This window comes from Rhinoraja longicauda, chromosome 28, assembly GCF_053455715.1.
Source record: "Rhinoraja longicauda isolate Sanriku21f chromosome 28, sRhiLon1.1, whole genome shotgun sequence".
Taxonomy (NCBI): domain Eukaryota; kingdom Metazoa; phylum Chordata; class Chondrichthyes; order Rajiformes; family Arhynchobatidae; genus Rhinoraja; species Rhinoraja longicauda.
This window is the reverse complement of record NC_135980.1, coordinates 17,083,550-17,110,310: the sequence shown is the minus strand read 5'-3', so window position 1 is coordinate 17,110,310 and position 26,761 is coordinate 17,083,550. Positions and strand designations below refer to the sequence as shown.

Below are 26,761 nucleotides of genomic sequence, written 5' to 3'. Positions count from 1 at the left end.
GGCCTCGTGTTTAGAATGGTCAACCCAGCATTTTGAAAGAGTGACCTCTGGTTTTAGACACCCTTAAACCCACGACAAAACGTGGCGGCAATCGGAGACCTCATGCAGGGAGTTTCGCTGATAGGCCGATAGCTGGCTAGAGATGGTGTGAGCCCTTTCATCTTTGCCAACGGTGGAGGTGGTTGACGGACTTTTAGAGGGGTGGAGGTGGGCAAGGGGAAAGGGATGGAGAGAGGAGAGAGGAAGAGGTGTTTGTAGAAGTTGCCTAAAATTGGAGAATTTAACGTTCATACTGTTGGGTTGGAAGCTCCCCAAGCGGAATATGAGGTGATGTTCTTCCAATTTGAGTGTGGCCTCATTCGACAATGGAGGAGACTCAAAACAGAAAGGCACGGCGGATGAGAGTGGTTTACAATGGGCTTGGGGTGTGAGTGAATTGAAGTGGGGAAAGTTACTTTGCAATGTGCATGTGCAGTTTGTTGGGGGTCGGGAGAGTAGATACAGAGGTCTGGGGTGGGTCAGGCTTAGCATGTGTTAGAGGGATGAGTTGGTGCAGAACGAAAAATATCTGTTTGGAATGTTGCAATGAGGAATGGCCGACGGAGTTTTCAGTAGGGAAGAGTTAGAAACATAGAAAATAGGTACAGGAGTGAGACGTTCGGCCCATCGAGCCAGCACCACCATTCAATATGATCATGGCTGATCATCCTAGATCAGTACCCCATTCCTGCTTTCTCCCCATATCCCTTGATTCCGTTAGCCCTGAGAGCTATATCTAACTTTCTCTTGAAACATCCAGTGAATTGGCCTCCACTGCCTTCTGTGGCAGAGAATTCCACAGATTCACAACTCTCTGGGTGAAAAGTTTTTTCCTCATCTCAGCCCTAAATGGCCTTCCCCTTATTCTCACCCCTGATTCTGGACTCCCCCAACATGGGGAACATTTTTCATGCATCTAGCCTGTCTAATCCCTGAAGAATTTTATATGTTTCCATAAGATCCCTTCTCATCCTTCTAAATTCCAGTTGATTGGAGTGGGTAAAAATGAATGACGGGGGATTAGATACGTCCAATTCAGAGCGGGTAGGTGGGTTGTGATGTTCTGGGGGACGGGAGGGGCTCAGGAGCTACCAGTGAGGAGCGAGTTATAGAAGCCGGAACGGGTACAATATCTGGAGGCTTACACTTGCCCCAGGACCTTCCAAGCCCTGTCCCGGCTGGGAACCGATTGAAAGCGTGTTGTTGCTGAGAGACCAACCCCGTCCTCACCAATCAGACGTCTCGACAGTTACTTAAAGGCTGAGATTGTGCATTTACCGTCAGTGGCCGGCGGAGACTCCGCCATACGTTCACTGGAGACCCCGGTCGCCAGCCGGAGCGGCGCCGCTCGCAGGGGGCTCGCCATGCCCCGCCCGCACCCCCTGCCTCTCCGCCCTCTCTCCCTGCCCCTCGCACTGATCCTGGGCTCCGCGCTGCTGCCAGGCTTCGTCGGCAACGCCTGGGCCAGCGATGCAACAGGTGCGTGGCCGAGGGGGTGTCAGAGAACGAGCGAAAGAGGCAGGTGGGAAATAAGTGGAAAGGCGAGAGGAATAGTGAATTGCGTCGCGGCGGGGGTGAGTGGGGTGAGTGGGTACTGGGAGGGAGGGAGGGAGGGAGCGCGGAGTTACAGTGAGTGAGCGAGTATGAAAGTGGGGTAAAGTTGTGCTGCCTTGCTGGGGGGGGGGGGGGTTAAGAGGCTTTGTGTAAAGACCCGGTTCACTCTCAGCCCTGGGCTGCCTGTGCTCCCGGACTGAGACGCCCACGTCCCGCAGTGGCGCTGACCAGAGGGACCGGGTGCTGACGGTCTGTCGGGGCTGTGGTTTTCATCCTTTGTCTGGCGGCGGCGTGCGGGGAACCCCGAGCCCCCGGGCTGTGCCGGCGGAGAACGACTCGGCGTGAGGGGGGTGTGGTGGTGAGGGGTGTGGGGGTGAGGGACTCGTTGGCCGGGGCTGCGACCTGCTCTTTCGCTGTCCGGCGCGATACCCAGCAGGGGCCACAGTTTAAGAATAAGGGGTAGGCCATTTAGAACTGAAATGAGGAAAAACTTTTTCAGTCGGAGAGTTGTGAATCTGTGGAATTCTCTGCCTCAGAAGGCAGTGGAGGCCAATTCTCTGAATGCATCCAAGAGAGAGCTAGATAGAGCTCTTAAGGATAGCGGAGTCGGGGGGTATGGGGAGAAGGCAAGAACGGGATACTGATTGAGAATGATCAGCGGCGGTGCCGGCTCGAAGGGCCGAATGGCCTCCTCCTGCACCTATTGCCTATTGTCTAAACTTCCAGCACACAAGAGACTGCAGATGCTGCAAATTGGAGCAACAGCAAAGTGCTGGAAGAACCCAGCGGGTCAGGCGGCATCCGTGGAGGGAATTGGATAGTCGACGTTTCGGTTCAGTCTGAAGGAGGTCCCGACCCGATACTTGTCCATTCACTTCCCTCCACGGAGGTTGTGGGATTGCTGGCATCGAGGTGTGTTGTCGCGGAGCGGTTGGTGTGGGTCTGACCATGCCTTGGTCTCTGCTGTAGGACAGCGGGGGGACTCCGGATCCGCAGTCACTGAACCCAGTGGCCACCACGTCCCCCATCCATCCTTCCCTTCCCCAAACACACTTGCTGCTCCCTGGGATTTAAAGCCCCCAGCCCCCCAAATGTCCCGTTTGCACCGAGCTGGTCCCAGTCCCGGGCTCCTGGTGACTTCCTAACGCCTGGGCGATGTGTTGATCGGGAGTGGAAGTCGTTTCCAGATACGTGGTCGCTTTGTCCACAGTCATTCACAGAGTGTCCCGCCCGCCAACACTGGTCACCGGGCGTAGGTAGGATCCGAGTCACCCCCCCCCTCCGAGATCGGAACCAAAACAACAAACGTGAAAGTGGTTTTGTTATCACAAAGTAGAGATATTTACTGTATTTCACGACCGTACATTGCATCCAAATTTCCACTGTTGCACACATGCAGTACATGCGAGTGCTGACTAGTGAGTTATGAGGGTGCATTGATGGAGATATCACCGAGAGTGTTGTCCGGTGGGCAGAGGAGAAGCTTCCAGGATGTCCTCCTGAAAGCCCCTTGGAAGAAATGCAACATCCATTGCATAGATGCAATGTTTAGATGATACATCTTGGTCTGTTGGGCCGAAGGGCTGATTTTCCGTGCTGAATGACTATGACACCGTCTCCTTTGAACCTGCGGCACACGACTGCACGAAGTGGAGAAGTGGAAGGTCCAGACGGACCTGGAGTGGTGATAACATTCATCCTTCATCCCAAAGGGACCGTCTAGGGGAAGACGCGTTGAGCATCCAGTTCGTGGGACGATTCGTAGACGCGTAATTTGCATGCTGTGTTGGCAATTATTGATGTGTTGTTACAAAGGAGATATTGACCAGTGTTTTGTGGGGCTCCAGTGCACAGGCGGATCAGCTTTATATTCCGAGGGTTCAGTGTGTGGATCTGTTGACGATTGTAGAATGTTATATTTTGTGATAATGGGCTGACTACCAGGCATCCATGGATGGTTTTCAAGTGGCCAAATGCTTTGCGTGGTTGGTGCTGGAGCCTTGGGTATTTATGACCTGGATGAATGACCTTGCTGCTAAATTTGATGACATAGGTAGGAAAGTAATTTGTGAAGAATACGCAAGTAGGAGGAGCATCTAAGGAGGTTCAGTTGGTGGGTAATTATCTGGAATATTGGGCGGCAAGTGGAAATTGTGAAATTGCCCTCATTTTAAACAAGAGGCAGATCCTCAAAAAATTCCAGAAGATTTGTCAAGCATGATTTCCCCTTCGTAAATCCATGCTGACGTGGACCAAATCTGCTATTACTGCCAACCAAATGTGCTGCTATTACATCTTTAATAATCGACTCCAGCATCTTCCTCACCACTAATGTCAAGCTAACTGGTCTATAATTCCCTGCTTTCTCTTCCCCTCCTTTCTTCGTGTGTTTATGTACATTAGATACAATTTGGTCAAAAGATCAATGGCAGTGGTGTATAATAGTGACAAAGAAGAGGACTTTTAGATAGGCGCATGCAAATGCAAAGAATGGAGGGATATGGATCACATTCAGGTAAAGAAGATTAGTTTAACCTGGCATCATATTCAAACCACAGTGTGGACCAAAGGGCCTGTTCCTATGCTGTACTATATGTTTAGAGGGACATGGGCAATTGCGTCGTGTGTATGACATCTTGTTTGGGAAAGTTGGGCCAAAGGGCCCATTTCTGTTTTGTATGGCTATGAATCCCTGTCTTTGGGCTGCATTGAATATGGATATAAGGCAAAATTGGATGGAGGAGATTTGATCTTGGCACCAACATCATTGAAGGTATCCAGGCATCTTTAAAAAAATCTGCTGGGTGTAATGTCTCTGATTTAACACTTCGCTTGTGCCCCAAAATGTTCTTCACCTTGTGCCTTTCTGAGTGGAGTTAGTGCCATGCAATTGGTCAGAATTGGCTATGTGCCACAAGCATCTTTGAGAACATTTAGCTAATCTCCTTCTTCCACCCTAACCCACAGAAGGGACCCTTGAGTTCCAGACCAATGAGATTGAAGACCTAAACCGTATTAAAACCCGGTTCTCGCTACGACGCCCCACTGCCCCTTCGGAGGATGAGTGCTACATCATCATGGGACACATGGACTCTCTGGCCAAATGCAACTTCAACACAAGCAGCAAGACCTTCCTCATTATCCATGGGTGGAGTGTGAGTGCTTCAAACTGAGGGTATAAGACCCATATGGAACCTGACAGTAGAAACTCATACAGCACTGAACAATGAATGCACAGAATCTTTTACCCAGGGTAGAGGAATCGAGAACCAAAGGGCATAAATTTGAGATGAGAGGGGAAAGATTTGATAAGAACTCGAAGGGCAGTGTGGTGGATAAATGGAATGAGCTGCCAGAGGAAGTAGTCGAGGCAGGTACTATTAACAACATTTAAAAGGCATTTGGACAGGTACATGGATAGGAAATGATTAGGATAAGGGCCAAATATGGGCAAGTGGGACTAGTGTAGATGGGGCATCTTGGTCAGCATGGGAAGTTGGCCCAAAGGGCCTGTTTCCATGCTATATGACTTTATGACTCCATGACAGTTGCACCAGCAGCCTGGTGCCTGTAATGGGTTAGGTTAAGGGGTGGTCACATTGAGAGGGTAAGATGGAGAGAAATTATTTCCTACAGTGGTAGAGTGCAGAGCAATAACCGGCATCTCCTCACAATGTCGCAGAGCAATGTGTCTGAGCATTGTCGAACAATGCTTCACCATGGGCTGCAGATATTCAGGGAACTCAGCGAGTGGGTGATGAACGGGCTAGATATCAAGGAGGGTTGGGAGGGAAGATGGAAGTGACAAGCAGACCCTGGGGCCTCTGTGCAAGGCATGGCCAGCAGTAATTAGAGTTGCCAACTGTCTCGTATTAGCCGAGACATCCCGTATATTGGGCTAAATTGGTTTGTCCCATACGGGACCGCCCTTGTCCCATATTAGGCCCGGACACTGTAGGCCCGGACACTGTAGGCCCGGACGCTGTAGGCCCGGACGCTGTAGGCCCGGACGCTGTAGGCCCGGACGCTGTAGGCCCGGACGCTGTAGGCCCGGACGCTGTAGGCCCGGACGCTGTAGGCCCGGACGCTGTAGGCCCGGACGCTGTAGGCCCGGACGCTGTAGGCCCGGACGCTGTAGGCCCGGACGCTGTAGGCCCGGACGCTGTAGGCCCGGACGCTGTAGGCCCGGACGCTGTAGGCCCGGACGCTGTAGGCCCGGACGCTGTAGGCCCGGACGCTGTAGGCCCGGACGCTGTAGGCCCGGACGCTGTAGGCCCGGACGCTGTAGGCCCGGACGCTGTAGGCCCGGACGCTGTAGGCCCGGACGCTGTAGGCCGGGACGCTGTAGGCCGGGACTCTGTAGGCCGGGACTCTGTAGGCCGGGACTCTGTAGGCCGGGACGCTGTAGGCCGGGACGCTGTAGGCCGGGACGCTGTAGGCCGGGACGCTGTAGGCCCGGACGCTGTAGGCCCGGACGCTGTAGGCCCGGACGCTGTAGGCCCGGACGCTGTAGGCCCGGACGCTGTAGGCCCGGACGCTGTAGGCCCGGACGCTGTAGGCCCGGACGCTGTAGGCCCGGACGCTGTAGGCCCGGACGCTGTAGGCCCGGACGCTGTAGGCCCGGACGCTGTAGGCCCGGACGCTGTAGGCCCGGACGCTGTAGGCCCGGACGCTGTAGGCCCGGACGCTGTAGGCCCGGACGCTGTAGGCCCGGACGCTGTAGGCCCGGACGCTGTAGGCCCGGACGCTGTAGGCCCGGACGCTGTAGGCCCGGACGCTGTAGGCCCGGACGCTGTAGGCCCGGACGCTGTAGGCCCGGACGCTGTAGGCCCGGACGCTGTAGGCCCGGACGCTGTAGGCCCGGACGCTGTAGGCCCGGACGCTGTAGGCCCGGACGCTGTAGGCCCGGACGCTGTAGGCCCGGACGCTGTAGGCCCGGACGCTGTAGGCCCGGACGCTGTAGGCCCGGACGCTGTAGGCCCGGACGCTGTAGGCCCGGACGCTGTAGGCCCGGACGCTGTAGGCCCGGACGCTGTAGGCCCGGACGCTGTAGGCCCGGACGCTGTAGGCCCGGACGCTGTAGGCCCGGACGCTGTAGGCCCGGACGCTGTAGGCCCGGACGCTGTAGGCCCGGACGCTGTAGGCCCGGACGCTGTAGGCCCGGACGCTGTAGGCCCGGACGCTGTAGGCCCGGACGCTGTAGGCCCGGACGCTGTAGGCCCGGACGCTGTAGGCCCGGACGCTGTAGGCCCGGACGCTGTAGGCCCGGACGCTGTAGGCCCGGACGCTGTAGGCCCGGACGCTGTAGGCCCGGACACTGTAGGCCCGGACACTGTAGGCCCGGACGTCGCTGTATGCCCGTACAGTGCAGGCCCGGTGGCCCGGGCACCGCCTAACGGAGATTGTGTAGCAACCCGCCTCCCGGCCCGGGTGGCCACCATTGGTGGAGTGGCTGCTGGTTGGGTGAGGTCACATGGGCACGGGGCGGTGATGTCACGTTTTGTCCCTTATTTGGGAGTGAGAAAGTTGTCAACCCTAGCAGTAATGAAGGTTAGTTTAAAGTTACAGCATGGAACCAGGCCCTTCAGTCCACCGAGTCCACACCAACCAGTGATCACCCATAACGTAGTTTTATCCAACACACTACGGACAGTTTACAGAAGCCAATTAAGCTAAAAACTGCACATCTTTGGAATGTGGGAGGAAACCAGGAGCACCCAGAGAAATCTCATGCGGTCACAGAATGTACAAACTCTGTATAGACCCATAGTCAGGATTGAACCCAAGTCTCAGGTGCTGTAAGGCAGCAACTCAACAGTTGCACCACGGTGCCACCCTGACTCTATGATAAGTCAGGGCTCATCCCAAGATAACCCTGGCTGTCCCCTGGGTTCAAAACGGTTCTTCTAATCTTCAAACCTAAAGGTGCCTTGAGATGCCAGGAGCCACTTCCCCCTGTGCAGGTCAGTGGGTCTCAACGCTATCCCCAAAGTCATGAGGTCTCTGATTCAAATGCAAGCCTCAGGCTGAGCCTGATGGAGTTTAGTGAGGGTGGAGTGTTCTTCGATTGGAGCCAAGTAGGTGAACGGAGGGAGGATGCAGTGATGTAAATGATCTGGCTTATGGGAGGAATGGGCACATATCCCGGGGATATGAATTGTTGCACAAATATCAGCACATTCACAAATCCTCTTTCAGACTGATTATTTATTCTGGAAGGGAAGAGACTTGCTTACTTTCAATCACTCCTTTCATAATCTTGACGCCATGCTTTACAGGTTTGAATCACTTCTGAAGTGCAGTCCGTGTTGTATTAAGGGAAGTCAGGCAGTCCTTTAGTAGACACCAGTCCTTCAGTCCTTGCTTGACGTGGTGTTTGATGCCTCGTGTTGACAGGACCAGCCCTTCCCCTTCTCCAGAGAGAAGATGAGGCTCTATTTAATATTTTGCCTCTGGAGGAGCCTTTGATAGGGCAACTCCCACTTGCTCTGCACCTTTGTGCTAAAGTTTCTGGACTGGGACAGAAGGCCAATCTTTGGACTCGATCTTCATACAGTCACACAGCATAGAAACAGTTCCTTCAGCCTTGCCAACCAACATGCCCCATCTAAGCTAGTTTCATTTGCTTGTGTTTGCTTTTTGCAATATCCCTCTAAATCGTTCCTGTCCATCTGGTGATTATCTGAGTTGAAGAGGGGGCAGGGATTTTTTTCAAGATGATTTCAAAGTACAAAGTCCCCAGTTCAGGATTTTCACGTAAAATCTTTAACAATCCTCTCTGAAACATTCCTGAAAATTTTACTCAAAAGCATCTGGCCGTGATGTCACTTAGAATGCATTGGCTTTGACAAAAGTAAGGCTGGTGCATCTGAGGAGGTTACAAGGAGTAGAATGTGGAATCAGACTGGAAGAAGCCTGGGAAGAGGGAGTGTCACTGGATTAGGGGGAGGGCGGGTCACAGAGTGAGGAAGGGCAAGGGTGGTCACCAAATGTGGGGAATGAGGGAGGGTCACGGAGTGTGGGAAGGATCACTGGGTGATGTGATGAGGATCATTCATTGAATGGAGGGAAGGATGAGGGAAGGATCACTGAATGAGAGGACGGTTACTGAGGGAGTAATGAGGGAAGAGAGATGATGCGCGGAGAGAGGCCTGAGATGAGCAGTGATCAAAGCCGGTCTCCGGGAGATGATGGCACTCAGCCCAATAAGAAGGGTGACACCAAGGAGGGTGGGTGGGGGGAGACTGTCTCCCACCTCTATCAGATAGAGTTTGATCCCTAGCGTTTAATTTTCAGGTGAGTGGAATGTTTGAGAGCTGGATTGGAAAGTTGGTCGTCGCCCTGTACCAGAGGGAGCCTGACTCCAATGTCCTCATTGTGGATTGGCTGAAACGCGCTCACCAGCATTATCCAATCGCAGCCCAGAATACTCAGCTGGCTGGCCAAGACATTGCCAAGCTCATCAACTGGCTGGAGGTGAGGAGTTAAAATGCCAGCTGTTGCCATGGGAACCTTCCTCGTGAATTCTTCTTAATCCAAAGGCATTCTTTTGTGCATTTTATAGAAACGAGTGAGACTTCCAGCAAGCAAGATGCACCTGATTGGATATAGCCTGGGAGCACATGTGGCTGGCTTTGCAGGGAGTTACACAGCCAACAAAATTGGCCGGATTACAGGTAATTCTCCAGAAACTGTTAACATTTGCATTGGTTCCTTAACACAAACTGAAAAGAAATGTAGGAATTTACTCCACAGAAAGTCCCTTTCAACCATTGTGATGGGTCTCTTAAGATAACGGAGTTGATGAGGATTATATGGTAGACTAGCCGGGCGTGGACTCGTTGGGACCAAAACTCTCCTGCGGGCCCGGCAACCCTCCATGCAAACCTCTCCTGTTGGCGCGACAACCCCCGTTGGGTGCAAGCCTCTCCTGTGGGCGCGGCAACCCTCCCCCAACTGACGATCCGTAGACCCGTTGCCAGCCGGGTAGTGTCCCCCGGGACCGTGGGCGGGCGAGGGGGGAGAGGAAAGGGGAGAGGGAGCCAATCACCCTGGCCCCGGGCGGCCAGCGCTGCGGCCAGAGCGAGCCGCGGACCCATTGGGTGGAAACCTCTCCTGCAGCGGCAGCTCAAAGACGACGGCCATCTTCTTTGGCCCTCTGCTGCTGCGCTGCACCATGGGAGGAAGGTCAGGCTCAGGGCACGCCGGGATGGGCGCTGGTCCTCCCGGCAGGGGGAGGGAGGGTGCACATTTATTAAAGTTTATTAAGTTAATTGCTTTTAAAAATGTAACAAAAATTAATCAATCGAGACCGCAGGGGAATGGTGTGTAAGGTGAGTGTAAAATTGTTGTGCTATTGTGTACCGTTTTCGCTGTATTTCGGGAACAAATCTATCCACAAACTCACAAACCCACAAACTCACAAATATACAAGATGAGAGTTTTAGTAATTTAGAATTTGGACTTCCATAAAACTTGTGATCAGGTGCCACATGACAAGGTTATCAGCAAAGACGGAGCACATATCATATACATACAGCCGGAAACAGGCCTTTTCGGCCCACCAAGTCCGTGCCGCCCAGCGATCCCCGTACATTAACACTATCCTATACCCACTAGGGACAATTTTTACATTTACCCAGCCAATTAACCTACATACCTGTACGTCTTTGGAGTGTGGGAGGAAACCGAAGATCTCGGAGGAAACCCACGCAGGTCACGGGGAGAACGTACAAACTCCTTACAGTGCAGCACCCGTAGTCAGGATCGAACCTGAGTCTCCGGCGCTGCATTCGCTGTAAAGCAGCAACTCTACCGCTGCGCTACCGTGCCGCCTATCATCATATCATCATATCATATATATACAGCGCGGAAACAGGCCTTTTCGGCCCACCAAGTCCGTGCCGCCCAGCGATCCCCGTACATTAACACTATCCTACACCCACTAGGGACAATTTTTTACATTTACCCAGCCAATTAACCTACAAACCTGTACGTCTTTGGAGTGTGGGAGGAAACCGAAGATCTCGGAGAAAACCCACGCAGGTCACGGGGAGAACGTACAAACTCCTTACAGTGCAGCACCCGTAGTCGGGATCAAACCTGAGTCTCCGGCGCTGCATTCGCTGTAAAGCAGCAACTCTACCGCTGCGCTACCGTGCCGCCCTTGGTTCGAGAGGGACATTGGCTAAGTGACATAGTATGGTGAATGGTTATTTTTCAAACGGAATGTGATGTGTGTCAAGTGGTTTATGTCCAGGCCATCGCCGATGAACTGGACTCGAAGGGCAAGGCAAACGTGGCAATACTGAGAATAGTATGCAGATAGATTGCAGCAGGATACAGACAGGTCAGTGGGAGGCCCAGAATCTTGGCAGATAAAGTTTAGTTCAGAGAAATGTGGTGAGGTGATGCAGTTTAGTAGGAAGAATGAGGAGGACTATATAGATAAAGGACACTGTTTAAATTGGGTGCAGGAGTAGTAGGCTGGGGATCCATGTACACAGGTCAGCGAATGTGGCAGGGCACTCAAGATAAACTCAGCACTGTATCTTACCAATAGAGTGTAAGCGAGGTTCACGAGGTTAATTCCCGGGATGGCGGGACTGCCATATGTTGAAAGAATGGAGCGACTCGGCTTGGAATTTAGAAGGATGCTAGGGGATCTTATTGAAACATATAAGATTATTAAGGGATTGGACATGCTCGAGGCAGGAAACCTTTTTCCTGATGTTGGCAGAGTCCAGAACCACGGGCCACAGTTTAAGAATAAGGGGTAGGCTGTTTAGAACGGAGATGAGGAAAACCTTTTTCACCCAGAAAGTTGTGAATCTGTGGAATTCTCTGCCTCAGAAGGCAGGGGAGGCCGATTCGCTGGATGCTTTCGAGAGAGTTAGATAGAGCTCTTGAAGATAGCGGAGTCAAGGGATATGGGGAGAAGGCAGGAACAGGGTACTGATTGTGGATGATCAGCCATGATCACAGTGAATAGCGGTGCTGGCTCGAAAGGCCGAATGGCTACTCCTGCACCCATTGTCTATTGTCTATTGTCTATAAATACATCAAAGGTTGTGCTGAATGTGGACTGTGGGGTTCTATTGCCTACAATAGCTGTTCTTTCTTGGGATAAAGTACTCCACGGCACCTTCTCCAGATCCATGTTGAATTATGTTTCAGATTATTTCTGAGCTACTTACAGCTGTTATATAATTGCTCAGTCATGGTAACAACCTCTGATCCAGAAATACTTGGTGTTTACTGCTGCTGTGCTACTGTATGCTGACACCCGTGTCTGTTTCATCTCACTAATAGTTGTTGATAGGTGTTCTGCTTTCAACGTCCTTTGCAACATTCACCGTTCCAATAAGATCGCATGTACTGACATTTTTACAGTCTAAACTGCCTCGTATAAATTATTGTGTTTCAGTATAAAATGGGACCGTTTCTACTCCAATAACATTCTAAATAAGTGCTGCAGCGTAGTGAGTGAGATGGTTCAGTTGGTCAGACGTGGTCCTCACTGGTCCTGATATCCTGTGGCTTAGCTCTGCTGAAGGTTCTGTTCTGTATAGCTGACCGTACTCATCATCACTTTCAACCTCCTGACCTCTCCCTGGATGAAACCTCTTCCTGCGTCAGGGATGCTGTGCTCACCACACTATCCAGGCCTCAACAACTCTCTGGGTGCTTTCCACCCTTTGTTGCTGTGGTTGGGATCTCATCATGCTACCTGGCTTAATCTCCTTAACGCCCTCTTGTTGTGGGCAACTTGCTGTTTCTTCCTCTCTTCTGCAATGACCATCTTTTCCACGGTGCCCTCCTGAGAACAACTAATTCCACTTTGTATTTCTTTCCATTCTTTGGATTTTTAATGCTTGGATTTGGTGGATGATACAGGCGTCACATATTGTAAGCCTGGCATTTGGTGGCGTTGTACCTGGCCACTCGCTCCCCCGGGACTCTCTTTCCCCAACTGTGTGCTGGTCTCCCCCGTACTGCTTTCACCCACATGCTGTGCCCAACCCAAGTACCCACACTGAAGCAGCCCACTCCCCCTTGTCTGAGGTTCTCGAGCAGCCCTCAAATGGTTCATCTCAAAGCGCCCGGCATCCTGAGGTCACGGAAGAGCAGAACGGTAAAATCCGAAACAAAGTGATATTGTCTTTGTACCTCATATTTCACTTGGCAGCTCACAAACTAGCGGTGTGACTATTGATTTAGATTTCTCTAATTTCAAGTAACCCTTGCATTCCCTCTTTCTCCATCCATCCCCCACCCTAGTCATCCTGCTGGTTTCACTGTTCATATCCTTTTGTTATCCCCTCCTCCACAGCCAAGAATGGAGCATTGTGGGCTCCACCTTTCCTTGATCATTGGTGCCGGCTCTGATCTGTTCTGTACCTTTTCATACCTGTAGTTTCCCACTCCCCTCATTCTTAGTCTGAAGAAGGGTTTCAACCTGAAACATCACCTATTCCTTTTCTCCAGAGATGATTTGTTCCAGCATTTTGTGTCTATCTTCAGTGTAAACCAGCATCTGCAGTTCCTTCCTACAGATAATGTTTTTATGTTGGTCTGCCCCAGGTCTGGATCCAGCAGGGCCTGTGTTCGAAGGGGCTCACGCTAAGGATCGGCTCTCTCCTGATGACGCCACATTCATCGATGTTCTCCACACCTTCACTCGAGAGTCCCTGGGAATGAGCATTGGGATCAGGCAGCCCGTGGGCCACGTTGACATCTACCCCAACGGTGGCAGTTTCCAGCCGGGCTGCAACCTACAGAGGGCCGTGAACAACATTGCCATGTACGGCATCTATGGTAAGAGGGAGATGTAGAGGGCATAGTGACTGGGGCACCTTGTCTGGGAAAATGTCCGAAACGCCACCTAACCATGTTCTCCAAAGATGCTGTTTGACCCTCAGAGTTACTCCAACAACTTGTGTCCCTTTCAGTAGACCAGCACCTGCAGTTCCTTGTTTCTCCAACCCCAAAGTAAAGGTGCTTTTAAAAACACATAATTTCAATAGTTTTTTAATGCTTGAAAAATGTATTACCTGGTCACGCACTCCGAAGTAGCCCACCTCTGTTCCTGATGAGTGGCAGGTAATATTGACATGGCAGAGGTGACAGGAAATTATCTTTTCTAAAAAGAGTGTTGAAATTATTACTGTTACCAGATCACCACCACCAGCGATCCAGGGTCATCATTCAGTAGTTCATGTTCGTAAATGATAGGAGCAGAATTAGGCCATTTGGCCCATCAGGTCTACTCTGCCATTCAATCATGGCTGATCTATTTCTCCTAACTCCATTCTCCTGCCTTCTCCCCATAACCCCTGATACCCCACTAGAACTTTGTTTGGATCAGTCGCATAATAACATGGCCACACGGCAGGTCAGTCATAGAAACATAAAAAATAGGTGCAGGAGTCGGCCATTTTGGCCCATCGAGCCAGCACCGCCATTCAATCTGATCATGGCTGATCATCCAAAATCAGTGTCCTGTTCCTGCTTTCTCCCCATATCCCTTGATTCCATTAACCCTAAGAGCCATATCTCTTGAAAGCACTCTCTCTTGAAAACAGTCTGGGGGTCCTGCAGCCAATGACTCATCTCCTGACACCCCTAATCCTTATCCCCTCATCCACAATACACGAGTCAGAAGTGCGATGGGAAATTTGCCATCCACCTGGATGAGAAAAGCTCCAACAATTCTCAAAAAGCTCAACAGCATCTAGAACAGGGCAGCCTGCATGATTGAAACCCGAAACATTAATTCCCTCCATCTGTGCACAGTGGCTGCCATGTGCACCATTTATAAAATGCACTGCAGTTACTGGTGAAGGCTGCTACAACAGCACCTCCCAAACCCATGGGAGCAAGAAGCACAAAGGCAGGGGAATACCACCACCACCTGCAGATTCCCCCCCAAGTTGCACACTTGACGTGGGTGGTGGGGATGGGAGGGGATTGGTCCAATCGTGTCAGTTGAGGGGGGGGTGGAGATGGGAGGGGGTTAGTTCACTGCAACCCTGCTTGAGGGTGATGGTTGGGAATTGGTCCATTGTCACCCCAGCTGGGAGGGGGAGAGGGAGGTGAGGGACAGGAGGTGAATGGTCCAGTGTCAATTGGGGGGAGAGTTGTGATGGGAGGGGTCTGGTGGGGTGGGTGGAACGAGGACCATCGGACACCAGGGGTGCCAATCATGGTGGCTGACCGGGGGATGGTGTAAGGTACGCCACCAGGTCACGCCTCCCTCACCAGGTCACTGTCATCCCGCAGCGTTCTCACAGGCCGTGAAGTGTGAGCACGAGCGGTCGATCCACCTCTTCATTGACTCCGTGCTGCACAAAGATCAGCCGTGCGTTGCATTTCGCTGCAGCAACCAGCGCGCCTTCCAGAAGGGGATCTGTCTGAGCTGCCGCAAGAATCGGTGCAACACCCTGGGCTACGACGCAACTCCGGTCCAGACCAGGAGGACCAGCCAGATGTTCCTGAAGACCAGGGCCGAGATGCCTTTCCGAGGTAGGCCTGGGGAGGGGCTTTTCTCTGAGTTGGACCATGGTGGGGGCTTGTCCCCAAGGTAGGCCGTAGTGGGACCACAATCCACAGTAGGTCGTGGTGGGGTCCCCCTCTGAAAAAGGTCGTGTGGTGTCCCACTCTAAGGGAGGCGAGGATGGGGATTGCAATCCACTGTAGGCAGGGTGAGGTCCCACTCTGAGGAGGCCATCGTGGGGGCATGTTCCTGAGGCAGGGCATATGGTGTCCCACTCTCAGGTAGGTCGTGGAGGGACCCTCGTCTGCTATGGTAGAGGCTTCACCCAACAACAGCAATTGGCAACACACAGACAACGTGTCCTGAAGCAATCCACATTAACACTGCTCAGCCACTGTTTTACCTTGGCATGGAGCCCGTCCTGTACCATAGAGCCTAGGGTCCATGGTGGGGAGCATCCTCTGGGTCCATGATGCCCACCATTACATGGGTATTGGAGCCAGTAAACAACCGCTCCCTGGTGACTGTCCCCAATGGAAGGTTTGACGTCGGCTCTGGTCTTTCTCCTGGAGAGGCGGAAACCTTGGAGTGGAGAGCACAATGCAACTGTCGGGTCCACTGAGCAAAGGCTTATGATTAATCGTGCTTTGTTTTCTTCTCAGTTCACCACTACCAGCTGAAGATTCACTTCTCCGGCAAAACCACCCACTTTGACATCGATCCCACCTTGTCCGTATCCCTTCACGGGACTGAGAATGACATTGAGGATCTGCACATTGAAACGTGAGTCGCTCTCCAACTTCCAACAACAATGCTGCCTTCTGCCCGCACCAGGGCTCAGCCCACCTGCAGAGATTCAGGAGGGGTAAGGGGGAAACCTCCACGGGCCTACTGACCGGTCTTGGGATCAGACACTGGGTGATCTTGTTCTCGGCGCCAGCCAGCCCTGGGCCCCAGCTGACGTCCTAGCCTGCTCCAAACGTTGCCCTTCCTCAACAAGACCTCTCAACTGCCACCATTATTCCAGCTGTTAAGTCTGCCTTGGCGCATCTGGATCCAGGCACTGTCGCCGGTCAGTGAGGGAGCCCATTCCCCATGAACAGTGCTTCACTTCACCAACAATTCCATCCACCCTCTGACTAAGAGACTCCCACTCTGGAAGTGGCTGCACCCATTCCACACAACTCCACAACCAACCTCCCTCTCTTCATCCCCACATCCACCATCCTCTCAGCTCCCATTTAGGCTAATGCTCCCACACCCACCTATAGGAATTAAATGTGTAGGATGGAACTGCAGATGCTGGTTTACACCGAAGATAGACACAAAATGCTGGAGTAACTCAGCAGGTCAAGCAGCATCTCTGGAGAAAAGGAATAGGTGACATTTTGGGTCGAGACCCTTCTTCAGACTCAAGTTGGAGTATAAAGTGGGATAATGTGAGTTTCTCCATCTTGGAAAGGAAAATGAGGATACAGCATTGGAACATGAAGTGTTAGTGGCAAGTGCAGTAAGTGATAAAGAGGCCAAGTGGAATGTTGATCTTTATTGTAAGAGGTGTGGAGTATAAAAGTAGGGAGCATTGGTGCAACTGTACAGGGGCTCCAGTGAGACCACACCTGGAGCACAGTGGAGACACAAGAGACTGCAGGTGCTGGAATTTTGTGCAAATAACAAATTGCTGGACGTACTCAGTAAGCCAAATAACATCTGTGGAGTGAAATGGACCCTTCTGCAAGACTGGAGTAGATGGGAGATAGCTGGTCGATCGAGAAGGTTACTGTGTCTGTCTGAAACAGCCCCGCTAGTTTGTAGTGAATTACAGATTTATTAACAGAATTAATAGCAGATATTCAAGATTTTCAGTCTTCCTGGTCTTTGTCTGAAACCAGCAATGTAACCCCACGGAGAACAGTCAGGAGCGAGAGCATGCCCACGAGCAAACCACCAGTTACTGCGCCTGTCTGAAGATGAGCATTTACTCCGACTGTTTAGCTTCCCCTCCCCTAAACATGCCAATATTTTACACCTTGTGCTTTTTTTTCTTTCTGCTACCTATCTCCCCTCTACACCAGTCTTGAAGAAAGGTCCTGTCCTGAAACATTGCCTGTCTATTTCCATCTACAGATGCAGCCTGACCTGCTGACCAGCAGTTTTTTTCCCCCCTCGAGTACAGCTTTGTGTTTTAGTATCCACAATCAGGGATGGGTAGGCTTGCATTGTAGGCTGTGCAGAGGTGGTTTACTTGGTTGGTTGCTGGGATCAAGGGGTTGACATGTAAAGAGAGGTTGAGCAGGCAAGGCCAAAACTCACTGGAGCAGAGAACAATGAGAGATTCTGAGGGGGATTGATAATGTTCTGCCCCTGTGGGGATAACTAGAACAACGGGTCATAATTTCAGAACAGGAGGCTGCCGTTTCAGATCGAGATGAGGAAATATTTCTTCTGAGGGGAGTCATGAATTTGTAGAATACTCTATAGAGGGCTGTGGAAGTGGAGTCATTTAATGCAAGGGTGGAGACTGCTAAACATTTACACTGCACAAGTCAGTGCGTGAGGGGGAAGTGGTGTTACAGCCACGATCAGTTCAGTTTAGTTTTTTGTCACTTGTTCCGAGGTGCGGTAAAGTTTTTATTGCTTGCTAACCAGCCAGCGGAAAGACAATACATTATTATAATTGAGCCATTTACGGTGTGCAGATACAATACATGGCAAGGGAATAACGTTTAGTGCAAGGTAAAGTCTGATCAAAGATAGTCCGAGGGTCACCAATCAGGTAGATAGTAGTTCAGGACTGCTCTCTGGTTGCGGTAGGATGGTTCAGTTGCCTGATAACTGCTGGGAAGAAACTATCTGGAGGTGTGCGTTTTCATACTTCTATATCTTTTGCCCAAAGGGGGAGGGGAGAAGAGGGAATGACTCAACCTTGATTATGCTGCTGGCCTTGCCAAGGCAGTGTGAGGTATCAATGGAATCAATGGAAGGGTGGTTGGTTTATGTGATGGTCTGGGCTGTGTCCGCAATTCACTGCAATTTTTTGCGGTCTTGGATGGAGCTGTTCCCAAACCAAGCTCGATAAAATGCTTTCTACGGCGCATCTGTAGAAGTTGGCTGTTCATTGAATGGCAGGGCAGACTCTGGATGCAAACTGTGGCTGCTGCTCCTGTTCTCACGAGTTGGAAGATTGCCTCCTGCTTCTCATGTTACTGAGCTTGATGTCCTTTGTGATTTGGCAGGAGGCTGGTAAACAGCTTACAAAAATAAATCACTTGGACCTGATCCCTGATTCACAGTAGTTTTCTTTTAAGTTCATTTTTTGGATGTGGGTCCCACTGACAGGGCAAGGACATTGTCCATCCCTACGTGCCCTTGTAAAGACGGAATGAGTCAAGGTGGCAGTGATGGAAGTTGGCATGAACCTCTCCAGTCCTTCTGGTGAAGGTGATCCCACAGCGCTTGTGAAGAGGGAGTTCTCGGATTTGGATCCAGTATCTATGGAGGAACTGTGATGTCTTTTCAAATGGGGATGGTGTGTGACTTGGAGAGGATCCTGTAAGTGATGGTGTTACTGCATCTGTTGTCCTTGTTGCAGATTTGGAAAGAGCTGGCCGAGTAGCCTGGGTGAGTAACTGCAGTGTATTCTGTAGATGGTACACATTGCAGCCATTGTGCGCCTGTGCTGCATGATGGTGCCTGGAAGTCTGATTGGACTGCTCTTTGAGTTATAGCAATTTTCTCACTCGTGTCACATTGGGTCCTCTCCAAACAAAAATAAAAAAACTGGCTTCAATCAGTGATGGGAGCGTATTACAGCCAGACACAGTACAATGCGAGTGTGACGTTCCAATGGAAGTGTAGTCAGCTGAGCATAGTTTCCGATAGTTTGCTGGGAATGCCCGACAGCCAAACCTCCAGAGCTGCTTCATTGACTCTGGGCAGCAGTCTAAAACTAGCCCGTCTGTGGCAAGAGATTCTGTTGGGTCATTGTGCAAATAGGGACGGTCAATCACTAATATTGTTTCAATAGAACCTTGACGCATGTAGGATTTCTGATCGCTGAATGAGTCTGAATCTCGTCGACCTCGGTGTGTGCGTGTGTGTGCACGTTTTTCCTCCTGCCCTCCTGCCATAGGGTCTGCAAAGCAGATGGCCTTGCTGCTTCATCCAGAATCTGGACTCTGGTGTCCCCAGCCCAGCCAGACTCACTCAGTGCCTCTCATTGTCCCTGCCCTTGGCTGCAGCAGTCTGAATGGACTTTGAGTCAAGACCCTTCCTCAGATTGTGTAGGAAGGAACTGCAGATGCTGGTTTAAACTGAAGATAGACACAAGAAGCTGGAGTAACTCAGCCTCTCTGGAGAAAAGGAATTGGTGACGTTTCGTGTTGAGACCCTTCTTTGGATTGATGTCTTGTGTCCAGACTTGGCAGATGTGTTTTCTGTTGCTCTGTGTGCTGACTTCCCTATCCAGCTAGGTGTGAATGTTCCACAACTCGGCACAGAATGTGCTACAAGTCCTGAGAGTCCCAAATCCCACTGGTCTACTTGGCTTCAGATGAAATTCCACCATCTGAGCCCATCAGCAAGGTGCTGTGACTGGAGTGTGACCAGACCCATTCTCACCCACAGGAGGCAGTGTTGTGCCAGTGTGAGACCACCGTTTTCAAGTTTGAAGTAAAGCAGGTCGGTTGATAATATTGCTCTCGAGCACAGCAGGAACCACAGTGGCAAGCTGACCCTCTGAACTCTGGTGGCACCGGCTCAGAGCAGGTTGGTGGGTGTTGGGTGAGACTTGTGGTTCTGGCCACTGGGACATTCATCGTGTGGTACTTCAGAGTTTGCTTCAAGTTCTCAACCCACTGCGATTTCAATGAATTATCAAATAATTAGGTCAGATCTGGAGAACTTCTGGATTCACACCTGCCCCAAGCTCTATTCCTGGTTTCTTCCCTCGAATCCCCCTCTCCCCCCCCCCCCCCCCCCTACAACCAGTCCAAAGAAAGGTCTGGAATTGAAGGGTCATCTCTCCATGTTCTCCAGAGATGCTGCCTGACCTGCTGAGTTACTCCAGCACTTTCCATCTTCAGCCCCATGTGATGCTGGTTCTGAGCAGGGACCCTAGGCAGAATTCCCCTGCTCTTCTTCCTGGTGTCATGGGATATTTCCTGTACAATTATAAGGTGGACGAGACCTCTGATGTCACAGCATCGGTACATTGATGTTTTATTTGGGGCCACAGTTGGGAGAATTACAGCCTGCTCCACACAGCCTCCACACAGCCTCACATATTAGGGATTTCGGCCTGATAATTTCAGATTGGCTTGGGCCTCAGACACTCAAAGTCATGCAGTGCATGAACAGACCCTTCAGCAAGCAAACGAACCATACCAACCATTTGTGTTGAAAGGAACTGCAGATGCTGTTATATACTGGATAGACACAAAATACTGGAGTAACTCAGTGGATCAGGAGAAAAAGAATAGGTGATGTTTCGGGTCGAAACCAATCTCCTGTCGTGTTGAGTTCTGAACTGAAAGGTCACCCATTCCTTTTCTCCACTGAGTTACCACAGCATTTTGTGTTCATCTTTGATGTCAACCTCTTTGCTCACATTCACTGATCCCATTTTCCCACTTTAGGACTTTATCCTATGTCTTAATTATTCAAGTGCCTGTGAGCCCAAGTGCCTGTCGGAATCTGGTCGATGTGAATAGTTCCCATGAGAAAGGTTTTCCCCACACTGGGATTGGCTTCCTTCTCAATAGGGGAATCTGCTGGCGTGGCAGGTGCACAACCTTGGCCAACCTAGTCTGAGAATGAAGATAGACACAAAATGCTGGAGTAACTCAGCAAGACAGGCCTCATTTCTAGAGAGAAGGAATGGGTGACGTTTCGGGTCGGGACCCTTCTTCAGAATATCCTGTGTGGTTCAGGAAACCCTGTTACCCTCTGTGCTCGATCTGCCTGATGCTCACTGTGCCAATTACATTAATCTCCTTCTAACCGGCAGGTCAGGGCTGCCTTCAAGAAGTCCCATAACCTAGCGCTTGACTTCCTTTTGTAAATGCACCAAATCTCACTGAGCTTTCTTTTGTTAGAGTGGACAAGTTTTCGCCCAACAAGACCCATTCATTCCTGGTGGTAACCGAAGTGGACATTGGGGACCTGCTGCTGATAAAGTTTAGGTGGGAATCTTCCCTAACCTGGAATTCCCTGTGGAAAAGAATGAAGAATTTAAGTTCCTGGTACAAGCTGCCTCTCTGGAGCACCTCGATCAGTTCCGATTCCGATATTCAGCTCCGCAGGATCCGGGTGAAGTCTGGAGAAACACAGAAAAAGTAAGGAGGGGGAACAGAAATGTTCCTGTCAGCTGATTTGGTGGATTTTAATCAATGCAAGGGGCATTCCTCCCTCTCTGAAGGAACAGACGATTATTTATGTTCATGAATGACCTCTCCCTCTACCAAGGAATCTGATGCCGAATATTGGTGCTGCTTTGGGGATCTGAGTCGAACAACTGGGACCCCAAGGCACAGGCCCTGTGCCATTGCTCCCCCTTCACCTAACCTCTCTCCTTGAAAGGAAAGACTGGAAATGACTGATTATTTACTCAAATTCAGGTGGAAAGTTAGAAATTTGTTGGGATTAAATTCCATCTGCCAATACTCTGCCCAATATTCCATCTGATCTTATCTTCCTGTAGCCTCAGACAACCTTCCTCACCATCCACAATATCACAAACTTTCCTGACATCTGCAAAGTCACCAACCATATCCCCTACATTCACGTCCAAATTGATAACATGTTTCAGAAAAAACAAGACCCCTGTGGTACACCACTGATCACAAACTTCAGTGAAACATCCTTTCACCACTACCCTGTGCCTCAAAGCAGCAAGTCAATATTGAATTAAATAATTAGCCAACACACCTTGGATCCCATGTGCCTAGTTCTTCTGGGCCATCTTATCCTGTTGGATGATCATGGTGGATCAGCAAATTCACTCTTTGATGTAGTTTTCACCTCTCCCACCTCCACCCCCCATCGTATCCCTTGATCCTTATAGTCCGAAGAATAATATCTGACTACTTCATAAATTTATCTAATAACCTGGTTTCAACTGCTTCCTGTGGGACAGAATTATGGGTGAAGAACTCCCCACTCTCAGTGTGAAGAAATGTCATGTCATCTTAATCCTAAATGGATTACCCCTGTTCCTCAGACTGTGACCTGTGCCTTGGATTCCCCAGCCACCAGGAATACTCATCCAGCCAGCAGTCTATCCAGTTATATAGAACATAGAACAGTACAGCATAAGAACAGGCCCTTCGGCCCACAGTCCGTGCTGGACATGATACAAGACCAACTCCTATCTACCTCTGCATAATCCATATCCCTACATTCCCTGCTTATCCATATGCCTCTTAAATGCCACTATCATGGCATTTCTGTTGGAAATTTGCAGGTTTATATGAGACTGTCTCCAACTCTGAAACTGCAGTGACTGCAGGTCTCTTTCCATTCCTCAGTCCTGCAGTCTCAGGAGTCCGTCTGGTGAACTTTCACTGAATTCCCAGCAAAGCAAGGACATTCCCTCGTCTATTCTGCTGGTTAGAACATGCAAAGAATTCCAAAAAGAGTCACCAAGTATAATTTCCCTTTCACAAATCTATATCGACTGTCTACGCTGTCACCCTTCTCTGAGTGAACTGCTGCCACACCTTTTATATGGACTCCACCATTTTTTTCAAGAGAGTCAAGGGTGTTTTATTGTCATATGTTCCAGATGGAACAATGAAATTCTTACTTGCAGAGGCACAAAAGAATATGTAAACATAGTAAATCTGTAAACCATCACCTGCCTATAATTCCCTTTTTTCTTTCTATCTTCACCTTTAAATTGTGGAGTTCAATTAGGCTCCCTCCATCCACTGGAACTGTTCTGAAGATCATTGAGTCTGATGAGCTTTATGTTCCTGGGTTAGATCCTGGAATCTGCAGTCTGCATCTTGTATTGCAGTGACCGGTACTAAGACTAACCTTGACTTTGCCCATGGGCTGTGCCACCTGGTATCCCAGCTGGACCTGGTATCACACCTGTCCCAGTGTTCTGTGTCTCCTCTTCCTCTCTATGTTTTCAAACATTTTGTTGTAGCTCGGTACACATGACAATACTAAACCTAAACCTTGCTCAGAGGAGCAGGTTCACCCAGCTCGACGTAAATAAACTCTTAGAGAAGTAGAAACAAGAAACTGCAGATGACGGTTTATAAAAGAAGACACAAAGTGCTGGAGTAACTCAGCAGGTCAGGCATCATCTCAGGAGAACAGGGATAGGTGACGTTTCGGGCAGGGATCCTTCTTCAGACTTATCCTCCTCTATAGAAACTCTTGACTGGAAGGTTTTGTTCGGATGGGACCCTGCTGAAGGCTGTGGAAGGGATGTGCAGGCAGTGGGCTAGGGCCGGGGAGCCATTAGTTGGAAAATTGGATAATGCTAACATTGGTCACTGTCAGCGAAAGTCCCCATGACCGGGACTTGACTGGGAATGGTGGAGTTCAATCCTCTTGCTGGGCAATGTAAATATCTGGGCTTCTGGTCATGACCCACGACCTAACTGCCTTCATTTCTCCAGGATGGTGTTCTGTTTGAAGGATTCCTCGACTAGGATTGTCCCCTCTCAGGAAGCCATCTTTGTGCGCTGCCCAGCCAGTCAGGAGTCATCACCCACTTCAAGGTAAGCACGAGTGCGACCAGCTCCTGACGTTGCAACCTTCCTCCTCACCCACTCCACAGGCCAGCAGCACGGGTAGGGCTATGGGGCATCTCCAAGGTAATTGAGAGCCCCCCATTCTGCAGGCTCTGCACTTCGTGACTGGTCCACTTCAATTGCCCAGTTGTCAGGAGCTCAGCAGTTGAACCAGGGCGTCAAGGTGGTCGGCCAGGTTGTGCTTCTACCCTCACAGTTCCAGACCCACTTTCAGTCCTGACCTTGCTGCTGTCTGTGGAGTCAGCACAATCTCTCCATGACTGTGTGAGTTTACCCCCAGGAGCTCCACTTTCCTCCACATCCCAAAGGCTTAGGAGTTAATTGTTCACTGTAAATTGGCCCTCGTGTGTACAAGGGAATAAATGGAGGAGAGGATTTATGCTGAGAGCCAACATAGATCACTGGGCTGAACGGCCACTTTCTGCACTGTAAAAGAATATAAAACCCCATGGGTCAAAGCAGCATTGAAGTTCGGCACCAGGGAATGTTTTATTCCAGAGACTATGGGCCAGCTCAGACATATTTCCCAGTCCCAGCACAAATCATGTGGGTAAGAGTCATGTCCTGTTGCCCTTGCCTTGTGGCAGAAAATGGTGGTGGAAAAAGGTTTGTTTTGGGATGCAACAGCTTACCAGTTTGCTAGTGCTGCCCAGGGGGGCTTAGCCTAGAATGGCACAAAGGGGGAAACAAGAGGGAGACAGGGAATGGGGAAACGACAGGAAAATGAAAAACAAACAAAAATGGAAGGAGATAAAGAAACAAGTGCAATAGAAACAAGTGCAAACAGATGCAATAAGACTATGGTGCAAAAGAAAGCTAATTGTACTAAAATTCTAAAGACATTCTGCCCCAGTGGAGACTTTTCACAGTTCGGCTGCTGAATCTTCAGCACAAATAGATACTCCATCACCAAAAGTGAGGAAGTATCACAGAAAAATCTAAAATTTAACAGCCAGAGAAGGAGTGGACAAAGTCAGGGAATTCCTGAGACCAGGGGCAGTGACTAAGCATATGCCACTGAGAACCAGGATGAGGAGCGATCTCTCCACCACTGGGTGTTGGACCTGTGGAATTCTCATCCAATGGGGGGGTAATTAGTAAATACATTCAGGAAGGAGGTGAACGCACTTCTAAACGCCAAAGGGATAAAGGTGGGTACTGATGTGGGTGATCAGGCATGCCGTTGTTGAATGGTGAAGTGGGCAATTAGCGGAATGTCCCGCCTCTATACCCTGTGGTGCTGTGGCTGGGCCGGGATGGGCTGGGATGGGCCGGGCACACTCGCTGTCCCAGTGAGGCGGTTTGAGACAATAGGGTGAAGTTGCATTGCTGCAGGCGATGGCTGATGTCAGCATCTCCAGGATACACACATAGTTTCACCTGTTCCTCTTCTTCTCTCACAGTCCGCGTGGTCAGAAACTCTGAGAGATATCTGTGCGAGGATCGACAGGAGCAAACCTCCACAGTGGGAAACAGCACTGACAAGCTGAGATGGTTCGCACAGTGAGGCCCGCCCACGTTTACTTTATGGGATGGTATTTATTTGTATATATTGTAAAATCACTGTAATTACCCTGTACATTAGCTGCATAAACCCAATGAACTTGACTCTTGGATATTGTTTACATTGTATCAGCAAAATAATCAAGTCTTTTTTTAATGTATTATGGTAGCGAAAGGCATTAACAACTCACGTTGATCAGCACCCGGACTTCCGTTCCTTTGCTGAAACAAGTTTACTCAGTGTTGGTTTCCACCCTCTCTGATCCAATCCCTCTCCACCCCAGCCCCTCCTAGATCCAATTCCCCAACCCTATTCTTAAGGTGGAGATTGACAGATACTTAATTGGTGAAAGTGTCAAGGGTTATGGAAGAAGGCAGAAGAATGGATTTGAGAGGGAAAGATAGATCAGCCATGATTGAATGGGGGATTAGACTCGATGGCCCGTGGCCTACTTCTGCACCTTTGAACTTATGAACTTAGAATTCCCATCTCCATTCAACTTAAATGGACATAAAAGTGTTGGAGTAACTCGGTTGGTCAAGCAGCATCTCTGGAGAACATGGATAGGTGATGTTTTTGGTCGGGACCCTTCCTCAGATTAATTGTGATGAGAGAGTTTGATAGTGGGAAATGAAGTAGGGGCAGGGCAAAGCCTGGCAAGTGATTGGATTGATGAAGGTGAGGGAGGGGGGTAGATGGGCAGATGGTTGGACAAGGGGTAGAGATGAAAAGACAAAAAGTGTGAAATAAGGATAGATATTGTGCAAATTGTGAAGCCAAGAAGGAATATAGGTGGAAGGGTACAGGGAAGAGTGGGAGAAAAATGAGGGGTGGGGTATTTGTAGGTTAGTTATCTAAAATTGAAGAATTTAATGTTTATTCTGTTCGGTTGTAAACTACCCAAGCAAATATAAGTTGCTGTTCCTCCAGTTTGCATGTAACCTCACACTGGCAATGGAGGTGGCCCAGGATAGAAAGGTCAGAATGGGAATGGGAAAGGGAGTTAAAATGGTTAGCATCCTTGGCAGACCGAGCGCAAATGTGTGGTGAAACTAGTTTATCTCCAACAAATCCTGACTCTGGCTGGCTCCCTAGCCCCAGCCCAAACCACCCAACTACCGGCCTCATCTCTCCTCTCTTCTCCCCCACATATCGACCCTGTCCCCCCTGACTCCATGCCCCAGAACTCCCACATGGTATGATGGGAGCTTGCAGGAGCTGCCCAGGGCATATGGTGTGAGTGGGCCGGGTTATATCTGCGGCCTCTCCTGCTGCCGCCGTGGGCCAGGGGCACGTGCACAGACCCTGCACTAACAGAGCCAAGGATGTGAACCCTCTGTGCATGTGGGTGTGGGGGAGCGCTGATGGAGAGGGTGGGGTTGCGTACAGAAGAGGGGCGTC

General features: G+C 50.3%; 1 protein-coding gene across 4 annotated transcripts; it reads left to right on the top strand.

Moving 5' to 3' along the window:
• The first annotated feature begins 1,164 nt into the window (after positions 1-1,164).
• Positions 1,165-25,450, top strand: LOC144607449 (lipoprotein lipase-like). 4 transcript variants are annotated; one of them, XM_078424309.1, is made up of 10 exons: positions 1,165-1,518; positions 4,561-4,748; positions 8,890-9,069; positions 9,158-9,269; positions 13,177-13,410; positions 14,875-15,117; positions 15,751-15,871; positions 21,184-21,423; positions 23,722-23,823; positions 25,260-25,450. In XM_078424309.1, the coding sequence occupies exons 1-10, from the start codon at positions 1,404-1,406 to the stop codon at positions 25,279-25,281; spliced, it is 1,557 nt and encodes a 518-aa protein (XP_078280435.1). In that variant the 5' UTR covers positions 1,165-1,403; the 3' UTR covers positions 25,282-25,450. The 4 variants fall into 4 exon arrangements, with proteins under 4 accessions (XP_078280435.1, XP_078280439.1, XP_078280438.1 ...); XM_078424312.1 differs by lacking the exon at positions 1,165-1,518 and adding an exon at positions 1,834-1,842; XM_078424310.1 differs by lacking the exon at positions 1,165-1,518 and adding an exon at positions 2,463-2,505.
• Positions 25,451-26,761: the final 1,311 nt, after the last annotated feature.

Coding starts and splice junctions, on each gene's coding strand:
- LOC144607449 (XM_078424309.1), top strand. CDS start 1,404: ATGCCCCGCCCGCACCCCCTGCCTCTCCGCCCTCTCTCCCTGCCCCTC. Junction 15,118..15,750: donor GGCCGAGATGCCTTTCCGAG/GTAGGCCTGGGG, acceptor TTTTCTTCTCAG/TTCACCACTACCAGCTGAAG. Junction 15,872..21,183: donor GAGGATCTGCACATTGAAAC/GTGAGTCGCTCT, acceptor TTCTTTTGTTAG/AGTGGACAAGTTTTCGCCCA.